A 20,635-nucleotide genomic window follows, 5' to 3' on the forward strand; every position below is an offset into this window, starting at 1 on the left:
CGTCGTTCTTTTCCTCTTCCTCTTTCTCTCTTTCACGGCCTACACAGACCGTGAAATTGACAAGAAATTGCTTGAAATGGTCATGGATTAGGAGTAGGAAAAGGAGGTCCAGGAAGGGGCATCACCTTATGCCAGAGGGCATAAGGTGATGCCCCTCTGGCAAGGTGATGCCCCACTGACTCAAGCGACATTCTCAGGCTTTGTGCGGAATTCATGTATGCAAATGACCACCATCTCTCTCTCTCTCTAAGCATGTTCATACGTAGCTTAGCGAAAGGAAGGCTCTTCATGTCTGTGTCTTTATCTCACTTTCTTTGTGTTTGTCTATATTTGTCTGTGTCTCGCTCATTCACTCTTTGTCACTCTCGGTAATTTGTTCCTACTCTCTCTCTTTCTCTCTCTCTCTGTCACGGTTTCTGAATCTATTAACCAATAGTAATAAATACATTTAACTCTATTTGAGCAACTATTCAGCTCTCAAATCCACCCGGTCATCTATCCACCTGTAGCGTCAATCCCTCAATCTATGAAAAAGCTAACTAATCCCTATACAAAATCATCCTTTAAATTCTTTCACCAGTCAATATATACACTAACTCACTGACTCACCAGTTCATCAAATTACCCACACCGTCTACCCAAAAATCATAAACGAATACAATACTTGGTTATCCATTGATCTACCGACACAAACACCTGGTATAACCCATCCATCTACAACACAAACAACATTCTACAACAACTAGGTCATCCATCTAACCAGATAACACCAGGTTATCCTCTCCGTTTTCGATGAAAGGTCAGAACTAAAGATGACAAGCGGTCACACAGTATAGACTTGGTATGAAAATTCACGTAATTTCAACAGTAGCGAGAACAATGCCGTACTTTGCTTACAGTCCCTGTGTTGGTGGAGGTTGTGTGTGTGTGTGTGTGTGTGTGTGTGTGTGTGTGTGTGTGTATGTGTGTGTGTGTGTGTGTGTGTGTGTGTGTGTATTCTGAATTCAATTAGTAAATCATAACAACACTCTGATTATGTGAACCTCGTTCAGCGCTTTATAAACATAGTTTCCTTTAAAATTGCCACATGGATAAATTCGACGTATATTCAGAACACGTCATTATTGTCAAATGTAGCAAATTCACGCAGTGATTGTCAAAGAGAGTGATTTTGGTCACCAGTGATGACCGGAACTTAAATCTCAGAATAAACTGCTACATTATATCCTTACCGAGTGAGATGACCCGAAAGGTGAAGATGGAGAACCTGCTAGATGACATAATCAACCTTGAGACACAGAGGAAGGTTACTACCGAGAATTCATCACAAGCAGACCTTCTGGCAGAAAGGGAGAAAGCCTGGAGGTAACCACAGAAGCAGCACCATACTGTCTCCGGAAGATCAGCAAATCTACTTGAGAATGGTCCAGGACGGACCGAAACATCGTCGTCCCTTCACCTTCTAGTGTGTGGTCTGGTCAAATGTCTCCGGAACTCAAAGCGGGCACTAAGAACCCTCGTGAGAATAAATAAATAATCGCCAGATGAAATTGTTACCAATATATTTAAATCTCAATGTTGAATATATTGAGATAATGAACCTCACCCTCTCTGACCAAACTCAATTACATAGAATCATACAGGAAACTCACTACCAAATGGAAAATAAAAATATACAGATAAGTTCAAGCTGTTAATGCGATGAAAATACGTGAACTTCCCCTTCCACTAACAACTGTAGCTTACAAACTTAGATACGCAATTGGTACTGACAAGACCAAGGAACTGAAAACCCACTTTTTCCAATCATCAGCCAGATACCCCTCACCTACGTGCAGATTGGCTAAGCAACTCAACTTCCTGTTGGTTCCAGGAGGATTCCATCCCTCTGGATTATCATCATCCAGCAATTCATCATGTTGCAAATGAAGGCACGCCACTAGAGGATAGTTTAGTCAGGATGAGGATGAGAGGCTTAACACATGCAGCTCATAAACTGTGTTTTGCATCATTTGACACGATTCGGACATTAATTCATATTTTGATTATATATGTAAGGTTTTTTATTAAGCTTAACTAAAGCAACATAAGCTTAACTAAATTGGGAAATATTTGCTGATCTGTTGTAAGAGAAGTATCTGTTTATGTGTACCAATTTGAGATTTCTTTTTGTGTGTACCAGCTGAAGTATCTAGTTATGTGTACCACCAAATGTATCTATTTGACTTTTTGATCAGCTGAGCTATAATTATAGCTAATCAGCTATAATCAGATGATTTTGAAATCAGGTTTTTTTTTAATTGAACTGTTCGTTAGGCAGATTTTGTAAATTCTAATATGATATTTTCGAGGCAGTTGTTTCAATGATTTTTCCATTCCATTCTCATTTTTATATTGAAGGTTTTATATATAAGCAAATATTAAGGCAATGCAATAGGCGCATGCAAGATCCCACCACCAACATCGATCCCAAGTCGATGGGATCCCACCGTTCGCAACAAGCGAACGAAAGATCCCATCGGTATGCAGCAGGTGTAAGATGCAATTGCCATGCACCAGGTGCATACAAGATCCAATCGAATCCCACCGGCTGCCACCAATATTTTCCATAGATACAAAAGGTTAAAATTTCATTATGCAGGTTGTATTTCATTTGTCCTTTTGGCTAATCTACTGTATTATGTTTTATACAGCTAAAGTTAATTTACTGTATTGTCTTTGATACAGCTTAAGCTACACGTGGCCGAGGTTAGTCGAGTGATTGAGACTGTTGGGCTCTCTCTCTCTCTGGCCTCCATCCTCGTCTCTCTCGCTATCTTCTCCTACTTCAGGTGAGTGACTGGTGATATGTCTCTCTTTGTTTCTGTCTATATGTCTGTTCTTCCTTTTTCTCTCTCACAAGCACTTATGTATGATATATGTAGCGCTCAGATACGGCAGCCATGCTGTGCTTCGAGATTGGAAGGTGGGCACTCTCCCCAAAGTGAAGTCGTTACTCTCAGAAAGAGGAATTACCATCGTTGAAAGACTCATGGTTCAGTTATAGGACTATTGATACTCTCCTCCATGAATACCTGAATATGAGTAATTTCGCTTTCTCCCTTGGAGACAAATTCATGCATTTCAGAGTAGATCGATGTTATTGTAAAATGTCTTGTTGACTGAAGATATGATGGGAATATACTATTCCCCTGTCCTGGAACCTGGAACGACAGGTTCGACCACCAGGACCACAGCAACTATATTTAGAAACAAGAGCTAGGTCCACTGAGACCATCTGGACGACCATAAGAATATCAAAGGGAGAGTTTCAACTCACTGCTTTACCGGCAGAGGCCCTGGGTTCGATTCCCTTGCAAGTTGAGCACGCGTTATGCATATTTCCATAGACCTCTCTCTCTGGCTCACCTGGAAGTAAATCTTGCACCAAGGAGAAATGTTTGTCGATGTGTTGACAATGTCGGGAGATTATCGACAAGTGTCGATAATCTTGTATTCTTCGGCTTCTCGTCTTCGACATAAGGAAGCCATCTCCGTGGAAATTGTCAGAAGAGTCACGTATTGGTGTCCGGATTTGAATGAACTGCTTCCCCTCTGTCCGGGAGGTAATACCAGCACCCCAGGCTACATGGAGGCTGTCCGAGCCTCCATGTAGCCAGCACTCCAGGCTACATGGAGGCTGGGGGGTGAGAGCTAGACCTTCCTCCTTCCTCGTCACTGTTTTGAAAGCAGTGTCAGATAAACACTGTCAGCTGAGTACTGTCAGGTGATCACTGTTAGGTCAATACTATCCAGTGATCAGTGTTAAGGACTGTCAGATATATATTGTTAGGTACGGATCTGTTTTCTAAAACTGGTAGAGCTGTCAACTCCTGTCAACAACCGGTCAACTGTCACAGGAAACTCAATGAATTCCCAGCAAACACGCAATATATCCGCATCGTTGTATCAACGTCTTGGCAAAGTAAACAATAACGCTTCGGCTATGTTGTGTTTGCTGGGAAGCAAAGCTAGATGAACGTCTTTCAGTATGCTCCACAAGAACGACTTCCTTGGACAGTATCGTCGCAATATATATATATATATATATATATATATATATATATATATATATATATATATATATATATATATATATATATATATATACCATTGAAGAACAAAACATTTACTTGCAACTGTAGCTTGTTATATTAGCAGGTCTTTTGTTTAATTCTTTGATCTATCGCATCCGAAGCATTTAGGTAGAATTATCAGGATTTATTGGTGTTATTTTCCAGTTGTGTTTCTAAAATCCCAGACCAGATGGGATCAGCTTCGTGGTGTGTGTGTGTGTGTGTATGGTCTTACACTGTTTCGTCTTCTACTGTGAGGTCTTCTACTGTGAGGTCTTACACTGTGTGGTCTTACACTGTGTGGTCTTACACTGTGAGGTCTTCCACTGTAACAACCTCAGAAAAGCACCGAATTCATTCGTCTTCTCATTCTACATGAGCCTCAATAGACTAAACAAAGGTCAGGGGAAAAAAATCACACACAGGGGGGAAGATACTGATTGAATAACAGCCGAATGGAGTGGAATAGACGAATGAATTTGAGAGTGGATGGATGGAGAGAGAGAGTAGAGGTGGAACAGGACTGTAACCCTCCTCGCTGTGGTGCAAAGACGAAATGTCGTGAAATATGCAGAAACACCGCGAGAGTGAGATTAGGTTTTCCTTTTATTTACCCTCTGTGTCCTGACATGAGTTGTCATAACACTGTAGTGGCTTGTGTCCTGACATGAGTTGTCATAACACTGTAGTGCCTTGTGTCCTGGCATGAGTTGTCATAACACTGTAGTGCCTTGTGTCCTGGCATGAGTTGTCATAACACTGTAGTGCCTTGTGTCCTGACATGAGTTGTCATAACACTGTAGTGGCTTGTGTCCTGACATGAGTTGTCATAACACTGTATTGGCTTGTGTCCTGACATGAGTTGTCATAACACTGTAGTGCCTTGTGTCCTGACATGAGTTGTCATAACACTGTAGTGGCTTGTGTCCTGACATGAGTTGTCATAACACTGTAGTGGCTTGTGTCCTGGCATGAGTTGTCATAACTCTGTAGTGCCTTGTGTCCTGACATGAGTTGTCATAACACTGTAGTGCCTTGTGTCTTGACATGAGTTGTCATAACTCTGTAGTGCCTTGTGTCCTGACATGAGTTGTCATAACTCTGTAGTGCCTTGTGTCCTGACATGAGTTGTCATAACTCTGTAGTGCCTTGTGTCCTGACATGAGTTGTCATAACTCTGTAGTGCCTTGTGTCCTGACATGAGTTGTCATAACTCTGTAGTGCCTTGTGTCCTGACATGAGTTGTCATACATGACTCTTCACCCTCTCCTCTGCTCTGTCAACAGGTCACTGCGGAACAACAGGACCCGGATGCACTTCAACCTGTTCGTAGCTATGATGATTCAGCTGATGGTGCGTCTCACTCTCTACATCGACCAGTACATTAGCAGGAAAACTCAGCAGCGAGCAACGGGCATCGAAAACACGGTGAGAGAGAGAGAGAGAGAGAGAGAGAGAGAGAGAGAGAGAGAGAGAGAGAGAGAGAGAGAGAGAGAGAGAGAGAGAGAGAGAGAGAGAGTGAGAGAGAGAGATAAGAGCCACTGCTTCAACAATCAACTCATTTTCCATTGATAAACATGACGAATTATCGCTAGAATTAAGTTAGGGAGTGAAATAAGATAAATAGAATGTTTATCTTTGTCACATTTTTCAGATCTGGTGCCATCTTCCCTCAATTCTCGATATTTGTTTTTTATTTACCAGTTCCCTCCCCCCCCCCCTTCTCTTTATCTCTGAATTCTCCCAGCCTCCTCCTCATCCCCTCTACCACGTATCCCAGGCAATATTCACATCAGATATAGCGTTTCAATCCATTCTTGGTTATCTGTGAATTCAATTATCAAAGTTTCGAGAACCCTCTTGTTTTGAACGCGATTCTCTGTGTTAATGCCACCTTCGACCACCCTTGACTCCTATTACCTGGCCCTTTATTAACCATTGACCATTATCCTTTATTAACACGTGCTTCGTTCTCACTCAAGGTGAATGTTAAGACATAGAGGGATACGAAGGCAATGTTTTGTTTATTAAAAATCAAGAATACCACCAGAGCCTCTGGTGGTATGAGCCTCATACCACCAGAGCCTCTGGTGGTACCAACACCTCGATATACCAACCAGGGGGCACACGTTCAGGTTTGTTGAAGTCTGAACAGAATAGGAAATGTTCCAAACTGCCAGCCTTCGGTGGTTTGGGAAAATGTTGGAAAGTGTTGGAAAGAGTCAAAGTGCAATTGAAACAAGCTGTGAAGGGTTGAAGAGTTTTGAAGAGTGTCTGGGAGCTGGGAAGAGTCAAACAGAGCCTAGGATGGGTCAGTGAGAGCTAGGAAGAGCCACCGAGAGCTAGGAAGGGCCAGCGAGAGCTAGGAATGCCCACTGAGAGCTAGGAAGGGCCAGTGAGAGCTAGGAAGAGCCACTGAGACCTACGAAGGGCCAATGAGAGCTAGGAAGAGCCACTGAGAGCTAGGAAGGGCCAGTAAGAGCTAGGGAGGATCAGATAGAGAGCTAGGGAGGGCCAGAGAGCGCTGGGAGTAAACAACTAAAGTTATAGAGTGAAATCGAGCAGGAGTGAACGCAAAAGAACGGAACACGTTCCGAAAAGGCTAGCGAGACGCGTTCAGAACACGGCCTGGTATTATAGAGTCTGGAAAAATGGAAGGAAAACGCTTGGTATAAACAAGAGAGAGCTTGAAAAGCTTGAAGTGACATTGTGCTAGGGAGAGTTACAGAGGACTGGGGTAGAGTTACAGAGTGCTGGGTAGAGTTACAGAGTGCTGGGTAGAGTTACAGAGTGATGGGTAGAGTTACAGAGTGCTGGGTAGAGTTACAGAGTGCAGGGTAGAGTTACAGAGTGCTGGGTAGAGTTACAGAGTGCAGGGTAGAGTTACAGAGTGCTGGGTAGAGTTACAGAGTGCAGGGTAGAGTTACAGAGTGCTGGGTAGAGTTACAGAGTGCTGGGTAGAGTTACAGAGAGCTGAGGTAGAGTTACGGAGAGCTAGGGTAGAGTTACAGAGTGCTGGGTAGAGTTATAGAGGGCTGGGTAGAGTTACAGAGTGCTGGGGTAGAGTTACAGAGTGCTGGGATGAGTTACAGAGTGCTGGGTTGAGTTACAGAGTGCTGGGTTGAGTTACAGAGTGCTGGGTTGAGTTACAGAGTGCTGGGGTTGAGTTACAGAGTGCTGGGTTGAGTTACAGAGTGCAAGGTAGAGTTACAGAGTGCTGGGTAGAGTTACAGAGTGCTGGGTAGAGTTACAGAGTGCTGGGTAGAGTTACAGAGTGCTGGGTAGAGTTACAGAGTGCTGGGGTTGAGTTACAGAGTGCTGGGTTGAGTTACAGAGTGCAAGGTAGAGTTACAGAGTGCTGGGTAGAGTTACAGAGTGCTGGGTAGAGTTACAGAGTGCTGGGGTAGAATTACAGAGTGCTGGGTAGAGTTACAGAGTGCTGGGTAGAATTACAGAGTGCTGGGTAGAATTACAGAGTGCTGGGTAGAGTTACAGAGGACTGGGGTAGAGTTACAGAGGACTGGGTAGAATTACAGAGTGCTGGGTAGAGTTACAGAGTGCTGGGTAGAGTTACAGAGTGCTGGGTAGAGTTACAGAGGACTGGGGTAGAGTTACAGAGTGCTGGGTAGAGTTACAGAGTGCTGGGTAGAGTTACAGAGGACTGGGGTAGAGTTACAGAGTGCTGGGTAGAGTTACAGAGGACTGGGGTAGAATTACAGAGTGCTGAGTAGAATTACAGAGTGCTGGGTAGAGTTACAGAGTGCTGGGTAGAGTTACAGAGGACTGGGGTAGAGTTACAGAGTGCTGGGTAGAGTTACAGAGTGCTGGGTAGAGTTACAGAGGATTGGGGTAGAGTTACAGAGGATTGGGGTAGAGTTACAGAGTGCTGGGTAGAGTTACAGAGTGCTGGGGTAGAGTTACAGAGTGCTGGGTAGAGTTACAGAGGACTGGGGTAGAATTACAGAGGACTGGGGTAGAGTTACAGAGTGCTGGGTAGAGTTACAGAGGACTGGGGTAGAATTACAGAGTGCTGGGTAGAGTTACAGAGGACTGGGGTAGAGTTACAGAGTGCTGGGTAGAGTTACAGAGGACTGGGGTAGAGTTACAGAGTGCAAGGTAGAGTTACAGAGTGCTGGGTAGAGTTACAGAGTGCTGGGTAGAGTTACAGAGTGCTGGGGTAGAATTACAGAGTGCTGGGTAGAGTTACAGAGTGCTGGGGTAGAATTACAGAGTACTGGGTAGAGTTACAGAGTGCTGGGTAGAGTTACAGAGTGCTGGGGTAGAGTTACAGAGTGCTGGGTAGAGTTACAGAGGACTGGGGTAGAGTTACAGAGTGCTGGGTTGAGTTACAGAGTGCAAGGTAGAGTTACAGAGTGCTGGGTAGAGTTACAGAGTGCTGGGTAGAGTTACAGAGTGCTGGGGTAGAGTTACAGAGTGCTGGGGAGAGTTACAGAGGACTGGGGTAGAGTTACAGAGTGCTGGGTAGAGTTACAGAGTGCAAGGTAGAGTTACAGAGTGCTGGGTAGAGTTACAGAGTGCAGGGTAGAATTACAGAGTGCTGGGTAGAGTTACAGAGTGCTGGGTAGAATTACAGAGTGCTGGGTAGAATTACAGAGGACTGGGGTAGAGTTACAGAGTGCAAGGTAGAGTTACAGAGTGCTGGGTAGAGTTACAGAGTGCTGGGTAGAGTTACAGAGTGCTGGGTAGAGTTACAGAGGACTGGGGTAGAGTTACAGAGTGCTGGGTTGAGTTACAGAGTGCAAGGTAGAGTTACAGAGTGCTGGGTAGAGTTACAGAGTGCTGGGTAGAATTACAGAGGACTGGGGTAGAGTTACAGAGTGCTGGATAGAGTTACAGAGTGCTGGGTAGAGTTACAGAGTGCTGGGTAGAATTACAGAGTGCTGGGTAGAGTTACAGAGTGCTGGGTAGAGTTACAGAGTGCTGGGGTAGAATTACAGAGTGCTGGGTAGAGTTACAGAGTGCTGGGTAGAGTTACAGAGGACTGGGGTAGAGTTACAGAGTGCTGGGTAGAGTTACAGAGGACTGGGGTAGAGTTACAGAGGACTGGGGTAGAGTTACAGAGGACTGGGGTAGAGTTACAGAGTGCTGGGTAGAATTACAGAGTGCTGGGGTAGAGTTACAGAGGACTGGGGTAGAGTTACAGAGGACTGGGGTAGAGTTACAGAGGACTGGGGTAGAGTTACAGAGGACTGGGGTAGAGTTACAGAGGACTGGGGTAGAGTTACAGAGGACTGGGGTAGAGTTACAGAGGACTGGGGTAGAGTTACAGAGGACTGGGGTAGAGTTACAGAGGACTGGGGTAGAGTTACAGAGGACTGGGGTAGAGTTACAGAGGACTGGGGTAGAGTTACAGAGGACTGGGGTAGAGTTACAGAGTGCTGGGTAGAGTTACAGAGTGCTGGGTAGAGTTACAGAGGACTGGGGTAGAGTTACAGAGGACTGGGGTAGAGTTACAGAGGACTGGGGTAGAGTTACAGAGTGCTGGGTAGAGTTACAGAGTGCTGGGTAGAGTTACAGAGGACTGGGGTAGAGTTACAGAGGACTGGGGTAGAGTTACAGAATGCTGGGTAGAGTTACAGAGGACTGGGGTAGAGTTACAGAGGACTGGGGTAGAGTTACAGAGGACTGGGGTAGAGTTACAGAGTGCTGGGGTAGAGTTACAGAGGACTGGGGTAGAGTTACAGAGGACTGGGAAGAAAATATCGACCAAGATTACTTAATAATACTGAAATATAGATAAATAGGAAATAAGAAAAAGGAAGGAAAGAAATAAAAAAAATAAAGAATAATAATACAAACAAAATAAGAAGAATGATAAGTAAAAAATACGAATCATAAAAAAATTAAAAAAAAAACTGAGAATAAGAAGAAATAATGCGACACAATATAAGCCTAACAGCTAAGGATTTTCTCCTGAGAATATTTTTGAAGAAATATTTTTCCCTGAGTCATCAGTATTCCTCCCCCTCGCCGGCGGCCAATCAGCTGCGGGCTTTCATTGTTCCGAATAAAACTTGCGAAAAATGCTTCTGCAACTATGACCTAAGTTTTAATCAATTTGGCTCATTGGTTATCTTGAGGTTATCTTGAGATGATTTCGGGGCTTTAGTGTCCCCGCAGCCCGGTCCTCGACCAGGCCTCCACCCCCAGGAAGCAGCCCGTGACAGCTGACTAACTCCCAGGTACCTATTTTACTGTTAGGTAACAGGGGCATATCTTATCTTGAGGTTATCTTGAGATGATTTCGGGGCTTTAGTGTCCCCGCAGCCCGGTCCTCGACCAGGCCTCCACCCGCAGGAAGCAGCCCGTGACAGTTGACTAACTCCCAGGTACCTATTTTACTGTTAGGTAACAGGGGCATAGAGTGAAAGAAACTCTGCCCATTGTTTCTCGCCGGCGCGCGGGATCGAACCCGGGACCACAGGATCACAAGTCCAGTGTGCTGTCTGCTCGGCCGACCGCCTCCAATAGTTGATTGCAATAGTTAGGTCATAAGATCATTAAAATGCCTCAATTTAGGTTTGCAAAGTAATTTTTTTTCAATTGCATTATTAACTTGTGTTCCTGCGTTCGTTAAAGCCAATTTGCATGTTAATTAAGTGAATTTTGAGTTTATTAGTTTAGTTAATATGCTTATGGAGTGTCAAAGGGGGGGAGGGGGGTAGTAGGGGTGAGGTCGGCCGAGCGGACAGCACGCTCGACTTGTGATCCTGTGGTCCTGGGTTCGATCCCAGGCGCCGCCGAGAAACAATGGGCAGAGTTTCTTTCACCCTATGCCCCTGTTACCTAGCAGTAAAATAGGTACCTGGGTGTTAGTCAGCTGTCACGGGCTGCTTCCTAGGGGTGGAGGCCTGGTCGAGGACCGGGCCGCGGGGACACTAAAGCCCCGAAATCATCTCAAGATAACTCAAGATAACGTCATTTCGTTGCATCTATTGCAAGCCCTGTTGATGGTACTGTAATGTATTTTCTAATTCAAAATATTTAGTAACTCCAGCAAGTGTGACAGGTTCAACCCAGCCCCTTAAAATGAGAGTGCGTATGGAAGCATTGTAATCAAATTCACAAATATATATCGATGGCTCATCAGATAGTACAGTTTTGTATTTATCAAATTGGACAAACCGAAAAATATTTTGTTTAAGAGCCTAATAAGGCCTAACCTAAGCGTCTTAGAACTAATACACTCTGAGGCCTAGTATAGTACATATATGTATTATACTAGGTACAGTACATATATGTACTGTACTGTACTGTACTGTACATACAGTACATATATGTACTGTACTGTACATACAGTACATATATGTACTGTACTGTACATACAGTACATATATGTACTGTACTGTACATACAGTACATATATGTACTGTATACTAGGTACAGTACATATATGTACCTAGTATAGTACATATATGTACTATACTAGAGCTAGGAATATTTAGACTTTGGTTTTTAGCATTTTTTTCCGGACTCTGTATGAAAATACATAGTCTTACTGGGGCTTCGTTACTGCATTGTGGAACGTTCAATCACATTGTTACTCAAAGTACTATCATTTCAGGATGATGGGTCGCATGCTATCACCCCCGTCCAGCCCAAGATTGCACTTGGGCTGGACGGTAGAGCGACGGTCTCGCTTCATACAGGTTACAGGTGTTCAATCCCCGACCGTCCACAAGTGTTTGGGCACCATTCCTTCTCCCCGTCCCATCCCAAATCTTTATCCTGGACCCCCTTCAAGAGCTATATAGTCGTAATGACTTGGTGCTTTCTCCTCATAACTCTTCTTCCTTCTGCCATGCTTCCTCGTAACACACACACTACCATGGCCATCTTGCCCTCCCATACTATAGCTCTGCCATGAACCACCACCCCACCCCACACAACCCCACACCATGGTACTATACCATAGTTCATAACATCATACAACCATTCCACACTGTATCACTGACCCACTACACCACCTCACTATCCCCACTCACCATACACCAACCACTACCACCCCCCCTACACCACCATCTTCACCACTCATGCCATTGCTGTAAGCTCCACTTACATCCCTTTCCATCTTCAACAGACTCACCCACCACCCCTCACCCACCTACACCCCCTTCTACTTCTCATCCTCACCACCACCACCCACCTACACCCACTCACTGGCCTACCTACTTGCCTGCTCCTTCTTTTGTGTTGGGTCATGCGCCGTCCTCCAATAGTCCACTTCGAGGAGCCAGAATGACGAGGTTGCAAGATTGCACTACACAACCTTAAGATAATGACAGACTTCATCCTTTTTTCTTCAGGCTCTGCAAGAGACGTGTAGTGGAAGATCTCTTTTTTTTCCTTTAATTACAAGATTTTAGTATCGATTTTCAGTTTTCTGTAAATGCGGAAATTAGATTCTTTAGAGGGCAATTTTTTTTCGTATATGTTTAGATCTGATTCTTATGTGAGGTTTGTCTTAAAATATTTGAGGTTTAGCAAGAAAAGTTGTAAGATGAGGTCGAAAACACACACACACACACATATTATATATATATATATATATATATATATATATATATATATATATATATATATATATATATATATTATATATATATATATATATTATATATATATATATATATATATATATATATATATATATATATATATATATATATGTCGTACCTAGTAGCCAGAACTCACTTCTCAGCCTACTATTCAAGGCCCGATTTGCCTAATAAGCCAAGTTTTCCTGAATTAATTTATTTACTATAATTTTTTTCTTATGAAATGATAAAGCTACCCTTTTCACTATGTATGAGGTCAATTTTTTTTTATTGGAGTTAAAATTAACGTAGAAATATGACCGAACCTAACCAACCCTACCTAACCTAACCTAACCTATATATATAGGTAAGGTTAGGTTAGGTAGCCAAAAAAAGCTAGGTTAGGTTAGGTTAGGTAGGTTAGGTAGACGAAAAAACATTAATTCATGAAAACTTTGCTTATTAGGCAAATCGGGCCTTGCATAGTAGGCTGAGAAGTGAGTTCTGGCTACTAGGTACGACATATATATATATATATATATATATATATATATATATATATATATATATATATATATATATATATATATATATATATATATATATATATTAAACATCTCATCCAAAACATTGTTTACATTCAGGCTAATCTTACCGAACTAAACTTAACTAAACTTTTCATCCTTATCCACCTTGTGTCCCTATCATCACCAACTTCCTTCTCCTTTTTATGGCCAGATGTTTCCTCTTCTCAAGAATTAATTAACCGTCCTCTCCACCACCCCCCACCTACTCCCCCACCACCACCCCCACCACTACCACTACCACCACTACCACCATCCTCCACTACCACCCTCCTCCACTAACTCATTCACCACTGGCCTAGATGATCCATTCAAACGTCAGGTCCTGCAAGAGGCCTTCAGCTTTAGTACGTGTTAACATAAGCCCAGCCTTGTTAGCCCAGCCAAACGCTTGTATTGTACGCCCAAGGGCCTCGTGTTGGTTCGAATACCTCATAGTCAACAGCAAACAGCTTTTGTCTTCGATATGTTGATTTGCTTCTGTTGTGCGAAAAGACAACGTGCTACATCTTCGTAATTTGTTTGTTTTGGTACTCTGTATCAACCAGGTTGCATGTGGGGGTTGTACCGCACCTGTGTAAACAAACTGGGTGCATTCCCTCGGGTTCCTTCAGCCCCGTTGGGAGTTCATTCATTCAAAACAGTTCTGTACGAGACTTTCCACTCGACGCCTGGCAACAGCCGCCCAGTTTGGCTGCGCTGAGTTGCCTGCCATACGATGTTGATATTATATATCTCCTCCTACTAGTATAAAATATATAATAAAAAGCTACAATTATAGACAAGTGAGACGAGCGTTCGTCCATACGACAGGATGACAGTCCTGTAGATACATTCTAAGTAGTGCATTGTGAAGACTAATAATAAACAGCAGCTTCCCCTATGACTCTGTAATATCTACATTGTTTAATAATGTATTAGCGATAAGTTGACCAGACCACACACTAAGTGAAGGAACGACGACGTTTCGGTCCGTCCTGGACCATTCTCAACACACAATCGACTTGAGAATGGTCCAGGACGGACCGAAACGTCGCCGTCCCTTCACTTTCTAGTGTGTGGTCTGGTCAACTTACTTTTGCCACGTTATTGTGACTCGTCGCCTGCGTATTAGCCATAAGACCTACCAGTAATGTATACTGATTTACTGTAAATATATAGCTCTTGAAATAGACTGACATTGTAACTAGCTGACATTGTAATTATAAGGCGTGAAGGATAGATGAAATTGTTAATGTAATAATCTCCGTTTAAGGTCTGATAAAGACCTTTTGTGCCCTCTGCAATGCTTTTTGCGCTACCGCTCACAGGATGAGTATGGGGTGCAGCAAAAAAAATCATAGATACATTCTGCCGTCTATGGTGTAAGCCCTCAGTTTACACCTGCTGCCCTAACCTAAAATCCATTGCACATCCATATGTTCAAACAGTTCCACGGTTTGAAACACTCTTGGAGTTGGACGGGAATCGAACGAGCGTCCTGGGTAGCCCTCAGACACGTGCCTTAACCGATAGACCACGAAATGCTAAACATTACATTTGAATGGAAATTTTCGTAGGGAACTCAATTACCTACACCACAGCTGGCGTGGATTGTATGTAAGTTTTACATTGGCTACCAACTCTGTGCTTTAAGGCTCCTAGTGGACCCGAAAAGATATCAGGTTACATAAACTTGAGCATGTCGTGGTCCAGGGGTTAAGATGCATGTCTGGGGGGTTATCCAGGAGGTGGTGTGATATTTTCTCATAGGTACAGTATATCATATTATTTGGGATTTCCTTCGCAATTTCTGATTTGATATAGTCCATTTATACCTAGCATTCGATGATTTTACACCCATTTTTAGTATTATGACCTTTGACCTTTCCCTCGCTCACCCATTACATATGGATATTGCTTTTCCATATGGAATGGGGGAAGCTTCTCCCCATATTGGAAGGGGGGGGAGGGGGGAGCTTTAACACCCTGGCATTGTCCTATTGTCCTGCAAAATGATCAATACTATTGTCCCTTACATCAATAGATTTTCAATTATGCCTTCAATAATGATTATGCCTTGAAGCTCTTGACATCGTTTAGTAACACTAACAACTTCATTTATATTCAATACTCTGCAAATTCAACTCATTTTATCATCTCTCTCTCTCTCTGTCTCTCTGTCTCTCTCTCTCTATCTCCCTCTCTCTCTGTCTCTCTCTCTTCCGTATTAACAAAATGGGTCCCTGTTAATGACCTTTACGGTACTATATTTGTTACATCTTTTCCATTTTATTATCTTCCCCTCTCTCTCTCTCCCCTCTCATTCCTATCATTAATATCTCTTCCAGCTATAAGCACTCTTTCAAACACCTCTAAAAGTTTCATATGCGCTCATTATCAACTGGGGGATCGAGATGCATTTTTGGCACATCCATATTTCTCGCAATTGATAGCTGTCATCTAGTTTTATAACTGCAATAAATTTACCAGGCAAAACTTTCTCTTGCTGATGGAAAGATATGAAACTCATCATTTTTTACAATATTTGTGACACTCCTTCCAGTGATACTGATTTGTAGGTCGGTGGGATGTGGCTATTCCTCCCCCTTCCCGTTTGCTGTTCCCCCACTTGTATGGAGACATAATAGTGGTTGTGTAATGTCTCGGGAAATTCTTTCGGTTGTGTTGTCTTTTCTGTGGGTTTATTTATGTGAAGATGAATAAACTGTATTCTCTTCTTCCTCCTTTGGTGGCATGTTGGCGTCATGGCTTCTGATCCCTTGGCTCATGATCCTGTGCCTCCTAGTCCAAGAACAGGACACTCCTAATTCGATCAGATACTGAATTTAATTACAGTGATCATTCATTGTCAGAGATAATCGTCGGCTTTAAAGTCCCGCGCGTGTGTGTGTGTACTCACTTAGTAAGTAGTATCTCACCTAGTATCACCTGTGTGTGTGTGTGTGTGTACGCGTGTATACGTGGGGGTACAGTACATGTATGCACAACATGTACTAATATTACAATGAAATTAGTGGTAAAACCATGCAAACAATACCATAAACTCGAAACATTTATGAAATGAGTGTCAGAACGCCTCGTCAAGCGAAGCAGAGACGAAACGAAGAACATAAAATTACTAGAATTAAAAAAAATGGAAAATAAAAGTTAATTCAATCTGTACTCGTTTCCTTTATATAGTGGATAGTCCTCTATCCACTTTATTATCATGGTGGATAGAGCTTCTGTCTCCCATTCGTGGGGTCGGGGATTAGAGTCTCCTAGTAGTACCCAGGTGAATAATATGTTTATATCCACGGTTGAGTGATTGATAATATATATATATTATATATATATATATATATATATATATATATATATATATATATATATATATATATATATATATATATTATATTGTGTGTAAATCACGAAAACACGCGATTAAAACGGTCGGTGATTAACACGTGATTAAAAATGTGACAGTGTCAGACCACGAAGGAAGAATTGAAACCGTAATATACGAAAGTACTTAAGGAAATTCCTGTTTCAATTCTTCCTCCGTGGTCTGACACTGTCATATATATATTATATTATATACCTACATATGAGCTAGTCATTCAAGTCAGCTCGACAAGTCAAACCTTCGTTTAAACCAATAGTTTAGTCTCGGCACGTTCAGGTAATCGAGCGGGTTCAGAAGACACGAAGCAATGAATCTCCAATAAGCTCGTTGTTTGCTTCAAATAACCAACACAAAAGAATGAGAGGACTGTCTTTGGCGAAGGAAAAGGAGAATTCTAATTGAAAAATTCTTCCGACTCGGTAAATCCGTTGCCACTACCTGCCAATCTTCCTTCCTCTTTATCCTTCCTCTCATCAACCTTCTTCTCTTCCTTCTCCTCCTGGAGTGGCCAGGTCTCCGATTTCTTTGAACAAGAATACTAGGTGGGGACAAAAATAAAAATGGAGGGACGGAATGCCTCATGGAAACAATTTACATTTTTGGGATGTGGGTCGGAATATTGTGGGGGACCGACCAGCTGGTATACGCAAGGGGAAGCGTGTTTGTTTTTATTCTGGCTACAGTGTGGAGAGAGAGAGAGAGAGAGAGAGAGAGAGAGAGAGAGAGAGAGAGAGAGAGAGAGAGAGAGAGAGAGAGAGAGAGAGAGAGAGAGAGAGAGGGGGGGGGGGGGCAGACAGATATAGAGTGGACGAGGGTGGAGCCAAATCACGATTAAAAAATTAATCCCCGAAAGTTAAACTTGGATCAAATACCCATTTAAAATTGCAAGTTTAGGATTCTCAGGCATAAGTGAGACTTCTCTCAGATATTGATGAGAGATGGAGAAATCAGTCTCACGCGGCAGACTTTCTCAACTACAGGGACTTTCGTAGGTACTTTGTGTATTGTGGATATTACGTATCGTGAGCATTATGATCGACTTGAGAATGTTCCAGGACGGACCGAAACATCGTCGTCCTTTCACTTTCTAGTGTGTGGTCTGGCCAACATATTTCAGCCACGTTATTGTGACTCCTCGTCTGCAAATTATGAGTATCGTATTATGGTTACCTGGTGTGTCGTGGGCATCGTTAGGTCAGCGAATATCGTAGTTTATTTAATGTGATGTTTGTTCGTCTTATCGCTACCGGTGAAACCTTGCTGTATAGCATTTTCAACCTTTCTAAAATCGTGTATCGTAATTTTAGTGCATTATATGATTGCCAAGATTTTCAAGTATATGTATCGTGTATATAGCTACTATATACTACATATATTACATGCTATTTTATAGCATATAATTTGGTATCATGTTAATCTCAAACACTCTTTGTCCGACCACTTGGGCTGGACGGTAGAGCGACGGTCTCGCTTCATACAGGTTGGCGATCAATCCCCGACCGTCCAAGTGATTGGGCACCATTCCTCCCCACTGTCCCATCCCAAATCCTTATCCTGACCCCTTCCCGGTGCTATATAGGCGTGATGGCTTGGTGCTTTCCCCCTGATAGTTCCCTTCATATCCCAACCATGGTAGTATTGGCATATGTACCATAGCTAATGTTGCACGTTAATGTCGCACGACATTTTGGTCACGCTCAACACGGCTCTCCGGTAAATTGCGGCAACAGAGGCCGGTCAATTGAGGGATTGATTACCGTTTTCCCCGTGGGGGCAACAGAGCCAGCCTAACGGATGCAGACATTACTCTTGTCCCATGTCAAGCGAGTTCCGGAGAACCTATTGGGCCGAGAGGCATGGGGGAGGGAGCCCCCCCTCGCATTATGTCCGCGAACTCCTTGTTGATTAGCTGATATTTCATCTATCGACCAATCATTATGACGAGCAATTTCACCTGTCCTCGCTGGCTTGATTCACGTGTGGCTACGACGGACGTGACATATCGGCGATCACGTTGAATATGCCTTCTTTTCACGTCAGAGAAACGAATATATTTTTATGCTTTACCCACTAAAGAAAATATATAATGGAAGTGATTCATCCGTGCGAGAGTCATACGCAAGCCGGAAGATTAGACATCAAGTCGCTTTGTATCGGAAAGTAGATTCATTATTTGCATCGTACGACGTCCGTACGATGGGTGGATCGTATGATTCACCAACGGGTGGATCTCTTACCGTTTCTCAGGCGCTAACGAGGCCAGCTAACTAGCGAAACTCTCAGTGTTGTTCACCATCTAGCAACGCCTGACAACGGGTAGATTCATGACTGCTATAGACTATCATCCCAAACGAGCCAACGGGTTAATCCATCAGAGTTCTCCACCATCCACACAGCCACAGACGGGTCATTCGGTGCTATCCACCATCCACACAAGCTAGCCAACATCCTTCACTCTTATCCACTCAGTCCTGCCAACAGGTGAAACCACTGACTAATTTAATCAGTACGTTGATTAATCACAATAATAGGACGGCCCGCGTGATGCTGTTCAATATTAATTTCGCGATTTTTAATTTGATTTCATCTACATTATCAATAAAGCTGGTTTGGCTAAAATGAAAATGTGTAAAAGCTTTCCCAGGACACAACACGGTTACACGGGACATTGTTGGAGTGAATAGTACTCTACTGGAGTGCTTGGTACTTTACTGGAGTACATGGTACATTACTGGAGTACATGGTACACTACTGGAGTACATGGTACACTACTGGAGTACATGGTACACTACTGGAGTACATGGTACACTACTGGAGTACATGGGACACTACTGGAGTACATGGTACACTACTGGAGTACATGGTACACTACTGGAGTACATGGTACGTTACTGGGATGCACGATACACTGTTGGAGTGAAATACACAATACAGGACCTGTTCAGTACACTGAAAGGATGTAGGGATCCCTGAAATAAATCCCTATAGGGGATTTATTTCAGCCTCTATCCATGAGATAATCCCTGAAATCCCCCTTAATCCCTGAAATAAATCCTTGTAGGGGATTTATTTCAGGGATTTATTAAGATCCCTGTAAGGATAGTATGAAATAAAATGTCGCCACTTTCACTACATAAGCCAAGTAGCGTCTGTAACTAAGAGCAACGATGGATCATTATTTTTAATGTTAACATTGATTAACTAGCTTTTATTATCATAAATATCCTTATCACAATATCCTGGGATCTTGGTCCTTTCTAAGCAGCTGTACAGAGGGAAGGTGTACAGCTGCAGACCAGCTTTTGATCAGCAGAGAACAGCTGCTGAGTGAACAGGTGATAAACATGAACAGAAACTTCACCGTCTCACGAATCCCTTCCCCCAATCCCAATCTTACACAACCAATACAGTGGTCGAATGATCTGAGAAACTAATCAACTCACTGTGTTACCACCTCTTCTGGCTCATTACCTCATGAGAACTGATGTTGGTTAGATGAAAAGCCACTAATTGGTTTACTAAATTATAGCTAAAAGACTAGTTTCTAACCTATCCTAATTAACTAGGTTATTTGCGTAGCTACCTAGCTGGATGAGTGACTCATACCAGCTACTACTGTGAGCGGTGTTCTCTTACATGTGTAAATGTTCTTCCCCTGAACAGCCGGTGTTGTGTGAGGTGTTCTACGTTCTCATGGAGTACGCTCGCACGGCCATGTTCCTCTGGATGTTCATTGAGGGCTACTACCTGAACAGCATGTTAACTGTAGCGGTGTTCACAGACCAACCTAACCACAGGTGAGAGAGAGAGAGAGAGAGAGAGAGAGAGAGAGAGAGAGAGAGAGAGAGAGAGAGAGAGAGAGAGAGAGAGAGAGAGAGAGAGAGAGAGAGAGAGAGATTCAATGAGAATAAATTATAGAACATTCTTAGATGATTATCGTTCTCTGTTATTGTCTGTTTATATATTTATAGCTATATATGAAAATGTTTG

The 20,635-nt window shown here is 42.9% G+C and overlaps 1 protein-coding gene and 1 long non-coding RNA gene across 2 annotated transcripts in view; one reads left to right on the forward strand and one right to left on the reverse strand.

Moving 5' to 3' along the window:
• Positions 1–20,635, reverse strand: part of LOC138353133 (uncharacterized) — a 180,884-nt gene that overhangs the window by 89,070 nt on the left and 71,179 nt on the right. The gene's annotated exons all lie outside the window — the stretch shown is intronic.
• LOC123770891 (PDF receptor) overlaps positions 1–20,635 on the forward strand; it is a 113,096-nt gene that overhangs the window by 79,190 nt on the left and 13,271 nt on the right. Inside the window, exons 5-7 of the mRNA XM_069305965.1 lie at positions 2,728–2,831; positions 5,402–5,543; positions 20,309–20,442. Of these exons, the coding sequence (XP_069162066.1) occupies positions 2,728–2,831; positions 5,402–5,543; positions 20,309–20,442 (380 nt within the window). The remainder of the gene's footprint in view (positions 1–2,727; positions 2,832–5,401; positions 5,544–20,308; positions 20,443–20,635) is intronic.

This window comes from Procambarus clarkii, chromosome 56 (assembly GCF_040958095.1).
Source record: "Procambarus clarkii isolate CNS0578487 chromosome 56, FALCON_Pclarkii_2.0, whole genome shotgun sequence".
Lineage (NCBI taxonomy): Eukaryota > Metazoa > Arthropoda > Malacostraca > Decapoda > Cambaridae > Procambarus > Procambarus clarkii.